General features: G+C 39.2%; 3 protein-coding genes across 9 annotated transcripts in view; 1 reads left to right on the top strand and 2 right to left on the bottom strand.

The window, feature by feature from the left end:
• The first annotated feature begins 996 nt into the window (after window positions 1-996).
• Window positions 997-6,815, top strand: LOC144003506 (uncharacterized). 4 transcript variants are annotated; one of them, XR_013279004.1, is made up of 5 exons: window positions 997-1,456; window positions 2,485-2,581; window positions 2,835-2,897; window positions 4,330-4,422; window positions 4,681-4,843. XR_013279004.1 is itself a non-coding variant. In XM_077499860.1 (5 exons), exons 1-5 carry the CDS (start codon window positions 1,419-1,421, stop codon window positions 6,671-6,673), a joined length of 462 nt encoding a protein of 153 aa, XP_077355986.1. In that variant the 5' UTR covers window positions 997-1,418; the 3' UTR covers window positions 6,674-6,815. The 4 variants fall into 4 exon arrangements, 1 of the variants encoding a protein (XP_077355986.1); XM_077499860.1 differs by lacking the exons at window positions 2,485-2,581; window positions 4,681-4,843 and adding exons at window positions 6,266-6,417; window positions 6,558-6,815; XR_013279005.1 differs by lacking the exons at window positions 2,485-2,581; window positions 4,681-4,843 and adding an exon at window positions 5,677-6,237 and having other exon boundaries at window positions 999-1,456.
• yeats4 (YEATS domain containing 4) lies at window positions 6,182-12,246 on the bottom strand. The gene is made up of 9 exons (XM_077499859.1): window positions 10,442-12,246; window positions 10,244-10,363; window positions 10,090-10,156; window positions 9,920-10,014; window positions 9,756-9,845; window positions 8,871-8,958; window positions 7,435-8,796; window positions 6,861-6,920; window positions 6,182-6,380 (listed from the first exon to the last, which is right to left on the bottom strand). The coding sequence occupies exons 1-7, from the start codon at window positions 10,490-10,492 to the stop codon at window positions 8,627-8,629; spliced, it is 681 nt and encodes a 226-aa protein (XP_077355985.1). The 5' UTR covers window positions 10,493-12,246; the 3' UTR covers window positions 6,182-6,380; window positions 6,861-6,920; window positions 7,435-8,626.
• Window positions 12,247-12,402: 156 nt separating this feature from the next.
• Window positions 12,403-17,974, bottom strand: part of cpsf6 (cleavage and polyadenylation specific factor 6) — a 12,233-nt gene continuing 6,661 nt past the window's right edge. For all 4 annotated transcript variants that reach the window (XM_077499852.1, XM_077499854.1, XM_077499853.1 and 1 more), the window contains 4 exons: window positions 17,212-17,327; window positions 16,991-17,141; window positions 16,708-16,907; window positions 12,403-12,932 (listed from right to left, as the gene is read on the bottom strand). In XM_077499852.1, coding sequence (XP_077355978.1) covers window positions 16,721-16,907; window positions 16,991-17,141; window positions 17,212-17,327 — 454 coding nt within the window. In that variant the 3' untranslated portion in view covers window positions 12,403-12,932; window positions 16,708-16,720. The remainder of the gene's footprint in view (window positions 12,933-16,707; window positions 16,908-16,990; window positions 17,142-17,211; window positions 17,328-17,974) is intronic.

Below are 17,974 nucleotides of genomic sequence, written 5' to 3'. Positions count from 1 at the left end.
TTTATGCAGTATTGGTATCGGAACAACACTACTTGGAACGAGGGAGCCTGTGATTTTGTTCTAAACAAAAAAATAAATAAATCAAAACTAGTTTACTATTCTACCTACATGTACTTAATAATTAATACGCAATTCCAATTTTTTGTGCATTTGAATCCATTTCTGTGTTTTTGTTGGGGTTTGTTTTAGGCTGAATTTCATTCCCAAAGGACATATTTTGACAAAGCTGCACTACCTCGCAGAGAGCAATGTTTCATATGAACTCTATTTGAAATAGAATGTCACACCCTATAAATCAAACTTCTACTGTTCCCATGCAATTGCGGTGGCACAGAAATAAGCAATAACATGACTGCATTGTAAGATGCGCACATTCATGAATGAAGAGTAAAAGAAGTGGGAAATGTATTTTTATACTTGGAATTAACCAGCATGTAACATTAAAACGTCATTTGAACGCAACATATGAAATGTTCTTTTTACGGTTGAATGTTTGCCAGTGGAAGTAACAGCTGGCAGTAGAATGTTCATGTTAAGGTTTTTTTTTTTTTTTTTTATACACGGTTTATCAGGTGTTTGGTTGTAAGTAGGAGTAGTGAGTAGGGACTCGGGAGTATATTGTAATTGTCTATTAAATGTTCTTAAAAGGTGCATCTTTGTCAGTGTTGTCGAATTAGCTAAAAGATCACAATCACAATTTGTGAGATGCACTTTATTTAAGGGGGCATTTAATTTGCAGCAATGCAAATTTAAATAGACAACGCAATAAGCAAACGAGTGTGGGTGGAAAAAAAAGAAGAAAACATGTCACCACTTGTGGGAAGTTGTAAAACGTCTGAAGTCCTCTTAAGTTTAACAAATTTAAAACATAAATCAGGCTGGCTCGTATGAGAAAGATGTGATGTACGAGAAACGTTTCTTGGGAGGAGTAATATGGCGGCCTCGCGGCTTCAACAGTTTTGGCCTCGGCTATCCAGTAAATACATATACACAGATCAATGGTCTGCAGCTTGACCTTTGACGTCAGATAAATAATAATTAAAAAAAAAAAAACTCGGCGACGCCTGTTTTGTGGGAACCAGTGATTTAAAAATGTTTAAAGTTTAAACTTTAAATTCTGGATGTACCGTTCGACACACATGACAAATTTGCCCTCTAGTTCGTAATTCGTAATTCGCTACGGCATTTATTAATAGTTTAGCTACTTAGCGCGCAACTTAGCTGCGACCCAGAAGTTAAATACCGACCCGGAAAAGAAATGAAGACTCGTTTGACTTGGCGTTTTGTTTATTTCAAGCACGTGGTTCAAGTTACGTTAGTACTGTCCACTTGTAGTTATTTTTTGATTGTTTGCATGCACAGCGGCGTCCACAATAAAGGAATATTGCCTCCACGTCGGCTGCTGCTCGCCTACTTGGATGTCAGCTGTAGAAAAGTGGCGACGAGTTGTAAAAAGGTACGATAAACTTTTCCACGTTTTCACTGCATGGTCCTCTAAAAGTTTATTTTTTGTTTAAAAGAACCATCGTCTCCTCTTTAGCATGTCCTCAGTTCACTCGGTTAGATCAAAACATTTAGGTACGTTTACACAATCTAACGAGACACGATACTATTGTCCAATGTGCAATGTGTTTATTAGCATACTTGTCAAAAATTAGGAAAATGTGAAATAATAATAATTCGAAAAATAACAGACAACATGATGAAAGAAAATTCAGTTTGAATATTTGAAAATTTTTTGCGGTGGTGGATAAAATATTTCAGTACACGTTTTTCAGATCCACAAACATATTCGTGATTTTCACGTGTTTTTCAGATTCACAAACAGTTTCTTGATTTTCACATGTTTTTCAGATGCACAAATATATCCGCGATTTTCACGTCTTTTAAAAAATGTAGTGTGTGCATTTTCCATGACTTTTGCTTGCGAGTTGTCGAAAGTGCGTTTGTGGATCGTCGCGTACGCACATTTATTTTTGAGACAAACATTTGTTTGTTTATTTATTTTTGCTGTAAGACATACAAACTTGGCAACAATCAAACATTTTTCAATATACTGTAGATATGTTTCGAGATTTTCACACGCAAGTCCTCAAGATATTCACGCGTCTAAGGTCCGTTCCTCCTCCGTCCACGAGGAGGCAGTGTTGCTCTCTCCATTGAACGGGAACGAGCCATTTCTCGTTTAAATTTGGATACTGAAAAACAGAAATCGAGTCTTTATCTGACCTTCCAATATGTTTTTAGTTTGCACAAGTCGGGAAACAAAATGCGACCTTATTTTTATTTTTTTTTACCCACTTTAAGCTTGTTTTGCCTTCACTCAAAAGACACTCTTCTTCTGCTGTTAGTTTTTCTTCTTCTACGCCATTAAAGTAGCAGCGGCCCACTGATCTGTATACATCTGTTCTGTGGCTTGTGAAAATCACCAATGTATTCGTGTGACCATATTTGAGACAAATCTCTTCCCATATGTGGGAGTAGTTAAGTTCCAGAGGGCGGGGCAGCAAGGGTTGGCGAAGGCGGTCTTGTGCGGTTGATGGGCGTGAGAAGGGCGGAGTCAGCAGAGCGGAGTGAGCAGGTGAGGGAGTGGCTTAGGTTCGAAGGCACTCAACTGCTTGCTCACTGCATGAATCACTTGCGTTCTATGAAAAATCACCAAAAGACAGCCTGTCGTCAAAACTTCAATAATATGACATTTAGAAAGTAGTGATGTGAATATTTAAGTGTATTTCAATTGTATGTAAGCTAAGTATTTTATGCAAATTGGCACCTACGATATGCAAATGAGCATGACTGACTGCTTCCGTTTCTGTTTTCTTGACATGATCGAGGCCGTTTGGGACGTGGATGGGTCTGCGCTTCAACCATGCAATTGGAAACCTGCTTTTAGACAGGTATGTGTACCTTTTTTTTTTTTTTGACACAGAAGATGCAATGCTGTGTGTTGAGGTGTGTCTGATGCCACTTAGCCATTTGTCAGTGCATTTTATTTCCGCTTGGTGGACTTAGACACACACCAGAACAATATTCAGTGGTTGTGAACATGTGCTTTTTTCAAATCACATTGGTGTGACCCAAATGATTGAAAAATAAGATTATTTATATATATTTTTTAAATAAGTTGCTAAAATAAAAGCACAGAATGTATTTAAAAAATCAATTTGGTTATTATGTTGCCTACTTATTAAAATAAATACTGTTTGTACAAATAAAAAACAAACAAAAAAAACTTCAAAGCACATGTCCAGGATCATTGAATGATGTACTTGTTGTCTGGTTGCCCGTGTGGCAGTGTTGTGCAGTCGATGAATTGGCTTTGGCCTATAGAGAGATTGGTCAGCCAGTTGGTGGTGTCAGTGTTATTTGACTTCCGCTTGATGTGCTTAGATAGATACACACCAGAACAAAAATAAATGGTTCTGAACATGTGCTTTTCTTTATCTTTTTTTTTCTTTTTTCTTTTTTTTAATCACATTGGTGTAGCTCAAAATTGAAAAATAAAATATTTAAAAAATGTTTAAAATAAGTTGGCAAAAAAACTTCTTTTTTCAATTTAATTAAAAACAAAATCAATTATAATGATATTTAGTTACTTTTTTTAAATAAATACTATTTGTACAACAAAAAAATAAATAAATCTTGAAAGCACATGTCCAAGAGCATTGAATGATGTACTTGTCTGGTTCCACGTGTGGCAGTGTTGATGAATTGGCTTTGGCCTGTAGAGAGATGGGTCAGCCAGTTGGTTTTTGGTTGTGCTCATGCACTGAATGGCTTTCCAAAATGGCCAAATTCTTATGCGCACCCTACTTGTTGTCTTGACTAATGTATACAAGTTATGATAGTAGATAGACAAGTCATAAGATGTCAGTCAATACCCCTCAAGTGTACCTAATCAAGTGTCCAAATATTAGGTACACTCTGTCGTATTTCTTGACTATGTGGACATAGTTTGACAGATCATGTCCACAAATGTTATGAGTGGTCAGTAGAGCATCTGCATGTTGTTCCATGTGGTCTATATGCTTCAACATGGTATTTAAGGAATGTGTGCTCCTTCAAATGTACATAGAAATAGTTTACAGAAAATTGTAAATAATTGTTGTGCTTTTCCTGATGATTCCACATGCTAACCTTTTGTTAACAATTTGTAAGTGATGCATTTTAATGACAATTTGGCATTATTACTCAGTCAGTTTTTTTTTTTCCCCCTTAAGTTGAGCTATTGATAACATTGGACTTAGCTGTGACCCCAAAGTATTGTGAGTAATTTGATGTGAATGAGCATGACTGACTCCTTTTTGTTTTTTTGCTGACATGATGGAGGAGGTCTTGGACGAACACGCAGCCACCAGACTCAAGACTTGAGAACACGTGGATGAGTCTGTGCCTAATTGACAGCAAGCTGCTCAAGGACAGGTGTGTGCGCTATTTGAAGGCTTCAGTTATGTGATATCATTAAGCCATTTCTCAGTGCGCTTTAACAGCAGAACATCATTCAATGCTTGTAAACATGTGCTTTGTTAAATGACATTGTTGTGCCCAAATAATTGAAACTAACGCTTAGGTATTTTGAAGTCAATCAGTGGATGTTAATTTTGCCCACTTGTGAAAATAATAGTATTGGGCACATGTCCAGAAGCACTGAATAATGTTGTTGTGATTTGTCCCATATAGAGATGGGTCGCTTGTGCTCATGTGACATCACACACACAACGTGGTGTCGTGCGCTGCTGCTTCCATGTACAGCCTGTCAACCAACATTTGTAACTTGAGTCCAACGTTACTTCTGTGTCCAAGAAAGTGCTTGTCTGAAGTCAAATATATTGTGCAACTGGAATCAGTGTCTCCCGTGTTTTATTTCCAACTACAATGAGTTTTCAAATTGTAACTATTTGTTAGTGTCATGCGTTCACGTGGTTGTATTTTCATTTTTTTAATGGATTGCAAGTGGATTTTTCAGGTTGTCCTTGAAGATGTTTTGGCCTCACGTCCGAACTGGCTTTCTCGGTTCATTCTCAAGGCCAGATGGCGCAATTTTGAGCATGAATAGAGGAAGCCTGCTCGGACCAGAGGCCAAAACATCTTCAAGAACAACCTGAACAATCCACTTGCAATCCATTCAAGGCCCGAAAAATGGTTTCTTGCTACTATTAAGCTCCACCTACTTCAGGGAAAAATCTGAATTTGCATAACTGACCACTCCCCCTCAGAATTAACCTATTGGTTGTCTTTATGCAAATCAATTTGCATAGCCACACCCACTTTTCGACACTAAATGGGGTATATTGCCTAATTTGCACAGCCACACCTACTTATGCAGATACTCAAGCAGATAAATTTGCATAAACCCCACCCCTTTATGGAACCAACCAATCAGATTCTGGCACTTATTACAGAACTCACCAATTGTATTGCTTTCTGCTCAGTAATTTGCATAACCCCACCTACTATGCAACTTGGCCACACCCCTTTTTCACAAGACAGTTTTCTGAAACTAAGAGGTTTTTTTTAATGTTGGTTGTAATGTTACAAGCAGAGTTCAGAAAAGATGCAATTTTTCAACTTTTATTTTTTGCAGAAGAAATGTTACATGGCAAAAATGGCAAACTGCGGGGGGGGGAAAAAACAACTCGAAGTTGGATGACTTGATTGCACTTTATCATCAACCAGGTGAAGTTGCGTGCCATCGGGAGCAGAGCGTGAAGACCTAAAAAACAAAATGACAGTCAATTCAGATTGTTGTGCAGTAAATGTTTTTGAAATGTGATGAAACTCACTAGCACATAAGGGGATCTGACAACTTGTGGGATTTGGGCCAAATCGCTCACACAGCTACAGCACCAGGAAGCTTGCCATGTTCCTCAGCACCTACAACAGAACATTGGAAAAGGAGAAGCTCGCCAAGTAGACATTCAAAGCTTACCGTCAGTTAGTCAACATCTTCCAGCTGATGACATCAGTGCAGCGCCAAGAAAACAAGTGTTGGGCCAAGTGGACAACAAGTTAAGGTACTTTCTAATGTAGCAAATTGGCCACAAGATGAAACCCACCAGTGCGGAAGAGGACTTGCGAGTTGTTTCTGGGACTGTCAGTGATGACGCAGCTGCTTTCACAGGAAGTTGACCACGAAGAAAACATTTCAGTGACATGCATTGACAGAGCGTACTCAAACCAGTCCAGCTTCTACTTCACTTTATTAACGTGTCAACAGCCAAAAACACTCAGCAGTAATGAAGACTAGGAACACATTTGTCGACAGGTGCAGGATCCTGGTGGCCAGGCAGTTTCTGAATGATGACCAATTCAAGACAGGAAGCCTCCCTGCACAGTTTAAAGTTCAGCTTCTCCAGGGCCCAGAGATGCTTTGGCACCACCTAGTGGACAGAAGCAGAAGAAAACCGACATTAACGGGTCAGTACAAAAAGGCAAATTTACCTTTGAGGGTCCCAAGTGAAGCGCAGGTCAATGCAGCTTTGGGGGAACTACAAATAGAGAGAGAGATGCTAAAATATGTGTTTATCAAACCATTTATCAGCCATTTTGTTTTGCAGCATGCTCAAACCCAGCCTCGTACACAATTCTTGTTCCGCTGGTTGAAGTTAAGATGGCAATTTTAACCACACGCCAAGAGAACAACTACAACAGGGTGGAATTAACAATGGGGTAGTGCAGAGCATAACATTTGGCCATCCTGGCCCTTAGAAATTTACATTTTTGCTTGTGATGTGTTCCCACCTGAATCGCATCACTAGACGCCTCCTGTTGGCATCCAGCACGTTTTAGCTCATCATCAGGTGCTGCACCTAATTAAAAACCTATCACATTTTAAACGTGTATGAGTGTTTGTGTCTCACCGGTGAAGAAAACAGGGCTCAGCTGGACACAATGTCGATGGCTGCGGCATGCTGGCTGGGCTAAAAGACACGGTGACATTAGGCTACATAGTTAGCTTCGAAACATGTAAGCACATTTAGCCAGTGTGGGGGCAAAAAAAAAAAAAAAAAAAAGTCCAAAAAGTTAGGGGACGTAAGCAACTTTATTTCATGTTCGCTTCAAGATGCAAGCCCGTGGACAAAAGAGAAAGTTAAGAATTGATTGTCATTGAAATTGTTAATGTACAAACACTGGCAAACCACCTTCTGCCAAACTGTGCTCTTCTCCAGACGCTGGAAAAGGGAAAAAAACACGTCGTGTTGCAGTTTCCAAGTACCGTTTCGGCGTTTAAAATAAATGTACTTTACTGACCGCGAGTATTTATTGCTAAACGTGTCAAATAAATGCGTTTGTGTCATTGTAGCACGCGGTTGACGGTAAATGACCACCATCGGGCAAACATTTTAGCTAGCATGCTAGCAAGGCGTTTGCACGCTGAAAAGGTGAACATGTTAAAAGTTACAACTAAGATTATAAGAAAAACCTTAAACACACCTCTTGTCAAAGCTTTTGGTCATCTTGTCAAGATGAGTGGAGAACAGCAGGAGTACGATGTCAACGTGATGCTGGTGAAGAAAGATCGCGCTTTTAATTAGTCACGGCTTAAATAGGTTTTCGGTAACAACGTCATCATCACGTGCTATTTTTTTTTTCAAAACCTTTATTTAACAAAGAGAAAAATAAGTGCCGACTGCGCTTAGACAGAAAATCCTAATAAAATCAATAAACCACTTGACGGGGGGATGGAACCCTGCTCCTTTGAACCGGCATCCGTGTCGTTAACCATTGACCCAAACTTTCTCGACGGATCCCTTCCTCAAGGTCGTAATTATGCCATAGTGACAAATGGTGTCTCGGCTATACAACCACTTATTGTATGTATAGAACCGAAGACGTGAAAGTCCTCAAAGCCAAAATGGTCGAGTAGTATACGACATTGCTTTCGGTTCACAAGGTCTCTTGTTCGAGACTCACCTTCTGCAACCTTTAGGTTTCGTCATCAACGTTTATGTAGTTCGAGGGTGCGCAAACGAGGATCGAACCCGGATCACTTGAACTGGAGGCAAAGATTTATACCCTTCGGCCATCATGGCTGAAGGTGTTTGACGTTTTAGAATATGTATTTAGAGCATTCCCATATGCGTACGAGCCCTACAAATGCGATAAGATCCAATTTTACTGGCGATTAAACTGGTCGAGTGGTCTGTAACCAAGGCACTGGTGGCTACAGACGGTTGCGATTATTTCTCAAATTATTGAAAATGAGGGAGAGAGGGGGGATCGAACGCAGTCATGTGAGAAAGCTACTTTTTTTTCTTTTCCTTTTAAACTCTTTCGCTTTTGAGATGCTTTTAAATGTTGCTGTACATTCTTTAGTAATTTTTGAACGTTTTGTGTGAATGCTTTCAAATGCGTGAGAAGCACATTGAGTTGCTATGCGTGTGAAATGTTCTCTATGAATTAATCTAGCTGCCTTGCCTAAAATATTGTATTAAAATAAAGAGTCCTCCCATTTGTATGGCTTCCCCTCAACTATGAAAAAAGTTTAACAAGGCTCCAACACAATGGAATTTTTTTAATAACAAAGACAAAACAAAACTACAAACAAATGATGACTTTTTTTTTTTTTTTTTCCCTTTTCCAAATGATAGTGGCGTTATCAGTTTTTGTCACGTGTCCCGATCATTCAGTGTTCCTTGTGGTCGCCGTCTTCCTCCAGTTTCCGGATCTCCATCTTGAGGTGGTTGATATTCTCCCTGCTGGCCTTCAGCTTGTCTTTCAGCTCTGTGATCTCCTGACTGGTCCTCTTCTTGGCCGTCTCCATTTTCTCCTTGGTCCTCTGCTCCAGCTCACCGACTGGGCGGGACCACATCACACACGATAAATACAATGTTGTTGGAACAAATGTGCGTGTGTTGGTGTAGACGTACACTCTGTCTCGTGCTTGTAAGCGCCTAGTGTGAGTTGCCTTGAGGTGGTCAGGAGCTGCTGCATCATGGCTGTCGGATCCTGGAAGATCTGATTAAAAAAAAAAAAAAGAGGGAATTACACGGTTGAGCATTCACTGATTATTCTGCAGGATGAGCTACTAAAAATAATGTTGGGGGTTGCTTGTTTTACAGTACAATTCGTCCAGATGGGGACCTGAAAATTATCCCCCCCACGGAAACAGTCATTTGTTTCATTTTGAGAAACGGTAAAACAATTTTTTGTGTAACATTGCAAATGTAAATACAAAAGAAAAATTACTTCAATGTTAAATCCAATTAAATCAAGATTAACATTCCTTAGAAATTGTGTGCTTCATAAAGTATAAAATGTTTCAAAACTTTAAAATGGAAGCTATAGTACACATTCTTGATAGAAACGTATGCAAAACTGAGTCACTTGCTGGATAGGTATATGTTTTACACAAGTAAAAGTAAGCTCATGAGTCTTCTTCGATTGAAGACTCCTGTACATTTCCCCACCACTCTTATGAGGCACTCCCCCTAGTGGCCTGCCAACTAATTGCACAATGAGTAACAATGGAGCCATTATAGCGGCCTGTATATTAACTACAAATATCGATACTTGGCATAGGCATGTTGATAATCTATCGGGAGTCAAAGTATCACTATTTATCACAATATTAAGATATCACACTCATAGTTGTCATGGTGATGTCATTTAGTTGTGTAAATGGGAGGGAAAAGTGCTTTACCACCATTTTGTGGCACTGATAGGCCATTACAGTCTTTTTTTTTTTGGGGGGGGGGGGGGGGGGGGGGGACACGTCAAATTACTCCATGAGAAATTTGACTTTGAAAGCTCACCATTTCATCATAGAATTCCGACACGACTGTTTTCTTCGGCATGGCACTGGAGTCGGACTGGAAGAGCTTCAACAGATGGTAAAGAGTCACCTGGGGAAGAATATATTTCAGAACAATTGCAGTGCACTTTTGTGTAGCCTACGTGCAAGTTATCGGCCCCTCACTGATCTCTCGTTGGGGTCGATGAATACGATCTTGACGGTGATCTCAAACTCTCCCCAGCCTGTCTCTGTAATCTCGTAGGGAGGCTTGGTCACCACTGATGGAAAGACAAGTTAACTCACTTGTCAAGTCAAGCATAAACCAAATATCAATTGTAGACACGTCAACGAACCTCTAAGTGGGTTTCCATAACTCTCATGCAGTTTGAATTGGATCTTCTTTACATAGGCTGACATGTCCTATGGAAAAGCAGCGTAACATAACATGCTTCTTTACGACATAGAACGGAATATAATCGTGCAGTGAGCACTGATATGTTATCTTGCCTCATTTCTGTATGGTTTCACATAGACAGACCACTGGTGAGTATGCCCATCTTCCTCTCGCTTCTTCCCAAAGTAGCGAGCGACGTTTCCAAACACGATAGGCTTCACAATCGTAACTCCCTGCACACATGCAACACAACAAATACCAACACAAATCCGATTGAATGAATAAGATCGGACGGTGAGATGCTTCTTTACCTTAACCCGCCCACCGGAATCTGGACCGAATTCTGTCATCTTTTTAAACATATTACACAGGGAATTACGTTAAGTTGACGCCCTCAAAACCGTTTAAATTTATGTTTTTGTTCCACGAAAGCGCAGAACATTTGTTAAGCTCGCCATTTACTCAGTTCTTGTCAACACAAACAGCGAGTGGCTACCGGAAGTGCAATGTTTTTATGTCCGGCGTCCGCTGGAAACAGGCGGACAAAGTTCCACGTTTACTAACGTCACCGCTATCGCCTTATTTTATTTTAAAGAAAATAAGTCATGTTCATTTGAAATGCTTACAAAAGAAAACCGACGGCAACATGCATTCATTTACTAAAACGCGTATCAAATTTCCGAAGAATCGGAAGTGCAACCTGTTTACAAAGTAGTCATCGGTGATGATGTGAAGCACGAAGGTTCCGTACACGCATGTACGTAGGGGCTAAGAACTACGGTATCGAAAAAAATAAAAAAAATTGTACTGCGCAAATTTTAAACTTTTAAAGGCAGCACGTGAGAAAAGAGCTTTATAGTACTTCCATTTAATAAAGTGCTTATCTACTTCCGGATGAAACTGAAATGGAATCCGTTTTGAGTTTGCCAATGCAATATGTATATCTTTTATATGTCCGTACCAGTTAGATTTTAAAATTCCATTATTCTTCCACTCATTCAATTTTACGCTTAACGACTAATAATGAAAAGGTAAAAAAGCAGTCACACATTTCACAACTCAATCAGTCATACTTTCAAACAAAAAAGTCCACAAAAACAAATTTATTAAGTTTTATTGAAGGATAGACTAGATCTTACCACATAAGCAGCGGCACAGGAATTCATGTTTAAAATGGCTTCTGCATCAATTACAGTAGTTGTCATTGAATTTGATTTGATCAAACGCCGCTTTACAGCTATCACATCCTTTCCTAAATAAAAACACATTTGATATTATTGCTTTGCAAATGTTACATTCCACTGTCCATTCTATGACTATTTAATTTGTGGGAAAACTGACATCAGCACCTGTCTGCTTCTCTTCGCAGTCTGTTTTTGTAAACCTGCAAACACTTACCTTTGCACTGTGGGGTACAAAAGTCTTCAAGCCATCTGAGAACGCGCACACCTATACAATAATCAACATACACCGCAAAACTTTGAAACACAAATGAAGATGTGCATAGGTGGAACAGGATCTCGGTTTCTAAGCAAGTGACCAATTTCTGCTACCGTCTGTCACAGTCGCACTACAAATGATCAGCATGTTAACATGAAACACTGGCAGGACAATACAGCAATGAAGATTATCCAGTATTTAAAAATGTTTGTTTACAATTTTAAAAAAGCAATACAGCAGTGGTCCCTTATATTACAAGGTCTTGGAATGACATTCTGTGCAGAATTGGAAATTTGCCGATGACGTTAGGGGGTATTTGAACTAATAAAAAAAAACATGCATGTTGTAATCAAAACAAAAAATGAATTGGACAAACCCAACAAAAAGTCACATGGAAAAATGACAACAAATGAGTCTTACATTTCAACAATACAGAGAGGGAGATTGAGTGGACAAAGAAGGGGGAAGGGTTAACTGGTTGGCGTTTTCACTGCTTTTTGTTACAGTTCTAAGTTTCACACTCAGCGCTTGTTTTACACCCAACATTTGGATTTCAAGCCTCAAAGCCACTCTATAGCATAAGATATACACAATACACCGAACAGGATTTGAATCAGCAGCAGCTCGATGTAATTAATGGCCATTATTTTAGAAAGTTATGCAGGGAAGAAAAACTATTTGCAATGGACCTCAAATCTACATAGTTGACATTACAAAAACATGTACATTCTTACCTTGTAAATAAAGGCATCTACTTATTTTCTACAACATCGTTCATATGATAAACACTTTACAGTACATTTAATATAAATGAGCCAGTTCCAACAGTGTGTACCTCAGTAAACATGTTTTATTACACCAACTAGTTTGAATCAAAAGCAGAGACACGCACAATCATTCTAAGCATAAGAAATGAGAACAAACGAGGGGGGCAGGTAGGAGAGAAGGGGGTGAAACCATCTAGCCTATATAATAAAAAACTGCTCTCTAAACGGAGCGTACACAGAACAGTGCGCAGAAAACAAACCAATGTCTTCTATTGGACATTATTATTCTATCAGTTTGTTGCGAGAGACAGAAAAAAAAAATCACATAAAATAAAACACCATAAAAACAAAAAGGATCTGAATGGAAAGATTTCCAATTTACCATAAGTAGATGTTTGAATAGCCTTACACACGAGAAGGGGGTCTCCTCCATCCACTGTGCACGCTAGATGAACAAGAGGGAACGATGGGTAGAGGAGATGGAAGGATGGTGGCGGGGAGGACGAGGCGTTGTTTGTCCACTCATGCAGGTGGTGGTGGTGGGGTTGCTGAAGTTCCTCCTCCTTTTGTCCATCCCTCCATTGGTGTTAGTGAGCTGAAAGGTGTCAAAATGGAGGGTGGAGTTTGGTCTCGAGGTAGCGCAACAGTCAACACTCTCCCCCCTCACCAGACAGCTTCACAATACTACACGTGTGCACGTTTGCATTTAGGGATGGGCGAGTACCGATACCAGACCTTATGTCACGGCGTCGGTACTCGCAATTGCAGCTGATACCAGTTTCGGTTGCCCTCTTGTGGGTGTTTTAGATCACAAACAAGAAAGTAGAAATTTGGAAGAATAGAAAATTGCCATAAATGATTGTTTTTTCCTTCTTAACAGAAATTTTGTGGATCAAATGTACTAGCAGTATCTGGACTTGGCATCGGTGACACACCAAGAGTTGAGTACTGGTATCAGTGGTATTGAACATCCATATTTTTAACACATTTGCTCCCAAAACATAAATGCGTTCTATTTTAAATGCATTAAGTATCCCAAAGACATATTTATACATTTTTATGTTTTGATACTAGAGCATACAGAAGGCTTTGATGCAGCCGCTCAAATGCAGAGAATGGGTTAAAGAAAAAGGTAGCAATTAGAAAAACGGCCAGCAGGTGGCATGAGAGTATAAGAGAGGGCCATGCTCCACAAGAGCCATGATGAAAAAAAGCTGTTTGCTCATAATTTTAATTAGATGTGAATAATGAAAAATGGAAACAGAAATATATATATATTTTTCCTTGTGAAAGAAGAGACTAATCTTTCTTTTGGTAGGTTCCATGTTTTTATAGCAATATAACATTATCCTGTGGGCCTTGCAAAATCAGTCAAAATCCAGTAAAACAGCTGGGAGTGAAGGGGATTGCTTCTGTAAAAATGACTGGGAGTGAATGCGCTAAGATACATTTTAAACACACGTGGACACAAGCCAACTGACCAGGAATAGCGGCAAAAGTGCAAGTGTCAATCAAAAATAATAATAATAATAATGGTCATAATAGGAAATACTGTACATTCTTCTGCAAAAGTTCCACTTGTACAACTGAATACAGCAAAATTGTTCATTTACAAAAGACATGCTGAATTTTGAGTCATCTCAGTGTTAATTATTGTGATTATAAGGATGACAATCAAAACAAAGCTCTCTGTAGGATGCAGTAAAGTTTTGGCCTTGAACCAATTAGTTGACTTCACTACTCTGCAAAGAATAAATATTTAATATACTGTATAATAATACACGAATATATAATATACAAATATTTTTATTAATTTTTTTAAGACATAAAAAGGTGTTCAGTTAAAATCTCTGACAGAATCAATCGATCATTATCATCCTTGTGTGCATTTTGGGTCTGCCAAGTGTACCGTCATTTATATGTTGCCCACTCACACACATATGCTACGCAACAATTATTACTCATTTAACATTTATGGCATCATCAGATTTGTATGACGACAATTGAAATTGTTTTTTTCTTTCCCCCCTGGTTGACCCTATGCAAATGAGCTCCTCACATACAGTACATACAACATAGTGGTAAGCAACAAGTGTCCCTCTCTTTCAAAGTTGGCATATATCCCCCCCCCATGTCGAGCTATTCCCCCCCCCCAAAAAATTATTGCACCAGAAATAATACTTTGTAGTCAATATGACAGCCACAAGGAATGTTTAGCCGCTCAGACTACAAATACACAACCATGCAACCAAAATTTTTTTTTTTTTTACAAAAAAAAAAAAAAAAAAAAAAAAAAAAAAAAAAAAAAAAAGTTAATTTACTCTTTACCGCCATTTGATTTAAACAGTGAAAAATTTAGCTCTGCGCGAAAAAGCCCTACACACATCTTGACTTCATTGACGCCAATTTTCCCCTCAAACACGACTGAATTATTTTTTAAGCACAGTAAAAATACAGAGAATTCTGTCAAGTTTCAAAAAGGTTTCCCTTCAAAATGCACACCCTCACACATCCCCAATTTCAGTCCTAGTTTTGATATGTCTGAAAGTGCTAACATTTACATGACTGCACAGCGACAATGAATTGGTTTTTACACAAGTGTGGACCAAAGCAACAACAAAATCGGCCTAACCGGTGATGCGATGCCATCAAATTTGATATCAACTTCTAGCGATTGGCACATTACGTTTCACAACTGTTAGAAATTCTGAATTCATACAATTGTTATTGTAGTCCCTGTGACGCAGCTGGCTCAGTCGACAGGGTTTGCTTGTGCGCACAAGAAATTTCTTTCACAAAGCACCCAGACTGCTTTTGACCTTGCTTAGCTGATGTAAAAAAATAAATAAAATTACAAGTGCACATCCTTTTGGTAAAGTTCTCCCAATCAATATCAAAGCTAACACTGCGTCACGGGGACTACATTTGCATAACAGTATAAAAGTGGACATGTAGCAACCGAATGAACAAAAACAGCCACTAAATTTGCTCATCAACAAACAATAAGCAACAGATCGATATATATATGAACAGTTTTGAACGTTTTCTCGGTAAATTTACGGAAAGAACGTCTACATAAATTCACTTAATACCTTGCCTTTATGTATGTACCCGATCAAAAATATAAAAACGATGTGCATGACCTTTTGTCCACTGGGGATCTCTCACCTAACAAACTGTGGTGCTACTTCAAAGTTCTTATTCTCCGATTGAATGTAAAAGTCCCAAACTGACAACACTTTGCAGACCCTTTTGGAATTGAACATCGCAAGAGGTACTCAGTGGACACAAAGTCATACTTTTCAGCCAAAAGCGGCAAAATTTCGATTAATGATGTTACCACCGGCAGCTAACGTTCGCTCACAGCACATGGAAGGCTCGAAACAAGTGTTACTACATTACATTTTTTTGACATTGAACTGGCTCCACTTAGGCAACTCCATCATCAACATGGTGCATGAACATACATACGTTATCTCACACATATCGTTGGGCAAATTTGTACAAAAAATGGATTATTTCAACGTTACAGAACAATAATTTACAGAAGGACACGGATTGATGAGTAACAGCCAATCATAAGGATTTATGACAAAGCAGTACGTTCAATTGTGTACTGTCGGCTCGCTTTCTTACACTTCACATCATTCAAAACAGAATCAATACAGAAAAGCACCTTAGAACTGAATAACTTCAAAATAGGCTGCAGCATTGACTTATGTTAATTTTATACCCATGTGACAGATTTGTGGCCTTTTCTATTTTAATATAAGGGATCTTACAAAAAAACAAATCTGTGAAAATAACATTGAGCCTTACAGCTGTGATGCAACGACTCTCTGTAATGTCGATAAAACACATATGCAAATGAAGACAAAACAAAAAGGACAAAAAAATTGTAGGCTGTCATGTATAGTTTAAAAAATATATATATACACTGTTGCAATATGTTTCAGTTCCTAACTTTTAGATGACTGTTGTAGAAACTAGTTGGCCTCCTGGCATTATCTGCTGATCAAATCCAAAATTTAGATGGGACTATCTTAGCTATTATACCACTCAAAATAATCTAAATATGACTTTGGTGGGGATAAAGCAGCCTGAAATGAGTGTAGACCAAAAAAACAAAAAAAGATATTTTCACATACTGTAAAAGTTATATTTAACAATTTGACACTGGTCGCAAACCTGTGGACAAATCAAGAATAAAAATGGATCAATTTTAAGACGACACTTACCTTGCACTTACCTACTAAAGCCAAAGCTGCTTTCTTCATTTCCCCATCAGGGTTATCAAAGCTGAAGTAATTCAATTTTACTAGAGATTTTTTTTTTTTTTTTTTTTCAATACTGATTGTGGTTGGACCCACCTCACTTGTCCCATCAGCGGTGTCGATACTCCCTCTCCCTCTCTCGCTCGCGGTCTCGGTCGCGATCCCTCTCGCGGTGGCGGTCCCTCTCACGGCTGCGTTCGCGGTAATAGTCCTCATGGCGCTCGCGGCTGCGAGACTTATGGCGCCTGCTTTTTTCCCTCGAGCGGCTATGGTCGCGCTCTCTGGAACGCTCTCGTCTGCAGGGTGAAATTACATCAGGCGCAAAATTGAGATTGGGAATGAACAACACTTCAAATTCGTGCAAAATTCGTGCTCTTACCTGGTGGAGCCATAACTTTTGGACTCTATTCCGTGGAGACAGTCCTGGAGAGAGCTTATGAGGACCTTGCAGCGGTCGTCCGCCGATACTTTGGACTGCTTAATCAGACTGATGGCGGTGACCAACGTCTCGATGGCGCTGCCGTAGTCCGCTTGAACACGGAGAGGAGAAGATGGCGGTAAGCTTTTGCACTTCCTAGGGGGGGAATCATGCTCGCTTACCTGCACTGGCGTCAGACACCGCTCTGGAGATGGCGCTGGAGGAGATGGCTCTGTTTCGGTTCATGATCTCCTCAAACTCTGCCTCGCTCAGAGGGGTCCGGGATGACTCCATGTCCCTGGGAGTTCATACACACACAAAAAGGTTTCGTCAGAATATAAAAATGGGAGGAAAAAAATACCTACCGTATTTTCCGGACTATAATTCGCACTTTTTTTCATAGTTTGGCCAGGGGGGGCGACTTATACTCCAGATACTTATGTGATTTTTTTTTTTACACATAATTATATTTGCTGTAATAATAACGAACATAATTTCATGTTTGTTATTTTCACACTGACAACCACAAGAGGGCACTGTAGGTGTAATAATTGAAACTGATGCAGAGTCTGACGTCAGCCACGCAGAAGAGGAAGTGGCGCTTCGTCTAACTCCGGGGTTAGCAGAGTTGTTCAGAAGCGACACGGAGGATGACGAGTTCAATGGATTTAGTGATATGGAGTGAGATGGAGAGTCTGGTAAACCTGTTAGCATGTTCTTTAGGCTATAGTTATCTGAATGACTGTTCATATGTTACGTTAACATACCAGACACGTATTCAGTTTACATCAATGTGTTACGTTAGCATACCGTACGCCTGTAATGTTTGTTCTTGGTCCCGATTTTTATTAAATAAATGCGACTTATAGTCCAGTGCGACCTATGTATGTTTTTTTATTATTATTGTTATTTTTTGGCTAATTCGACTTATACTCCGGTGCGACT

The sequence above is a fragment of the Festucalex cinctus genome, chromosome 16 (assembly GCF_051991245.1).
Source record: "Festucalex cinctus isolate MCC-2025b chromosome 16, RoL_Fcin_1.0, whole genome shotgun sequence".
Taxonomy (NCBI): Eukaryota; Metazoa; Chordata; class Actinopteri; order Syngnathiformes; family Syngnathidae; genus Festucalex; species Festucalex cinctus.
This window is presented reverse-complemented; position numbering and strand designations above follow the sequence as displayed.

Excerpts from the sequence above, each read along its gene's own strand:
- LOC144003506 (XM_077499860.1), top strand. The coding sequence starts at position 1,419 with ATGTCAGCTGTAGAAAAGTGGCGACGAGTTGTAAAAAG. Across the intron at positions 2,898-4,329 it reads GGAAACCTGCTTTTAGACAG|GAGGTCTTGGACGAACACGC; the intron begins GTATGTGTACCT and ends GACATGATGGAG. Across the intron at positions 4,423-6,265 it reads AGCAAGCTGCTCAAGGACAG|GTGCAGGATCCTGGTGGCCA; the intron begins GTGTGTGCGCTA and ends ATTTGTCGACAG.
- yeats4 (XM_077499859.1), bottom strand. The coding sequence starts at position 10,492 with ATGTTTAAAAAGATGACAGAATTCGGTCCAGATTCCGGTGGGCGGGTT. Across the intron at positions 9,846-9,919 it reads TCGACCCCAACGAGAGATCA|GTGACTCTTTACCATCTGTT; the intron begins GTGAGGGGCCGA and ends ATTCTTCCCCAG. Across the intron at positions 8,797-8,870 it reads TTACAAGCACGAGACAGAGT|TCGGTGAGCTGGAGCAGAGG; the intron begins GTACGTCTACAC and ends GGTCCCGCCCAG.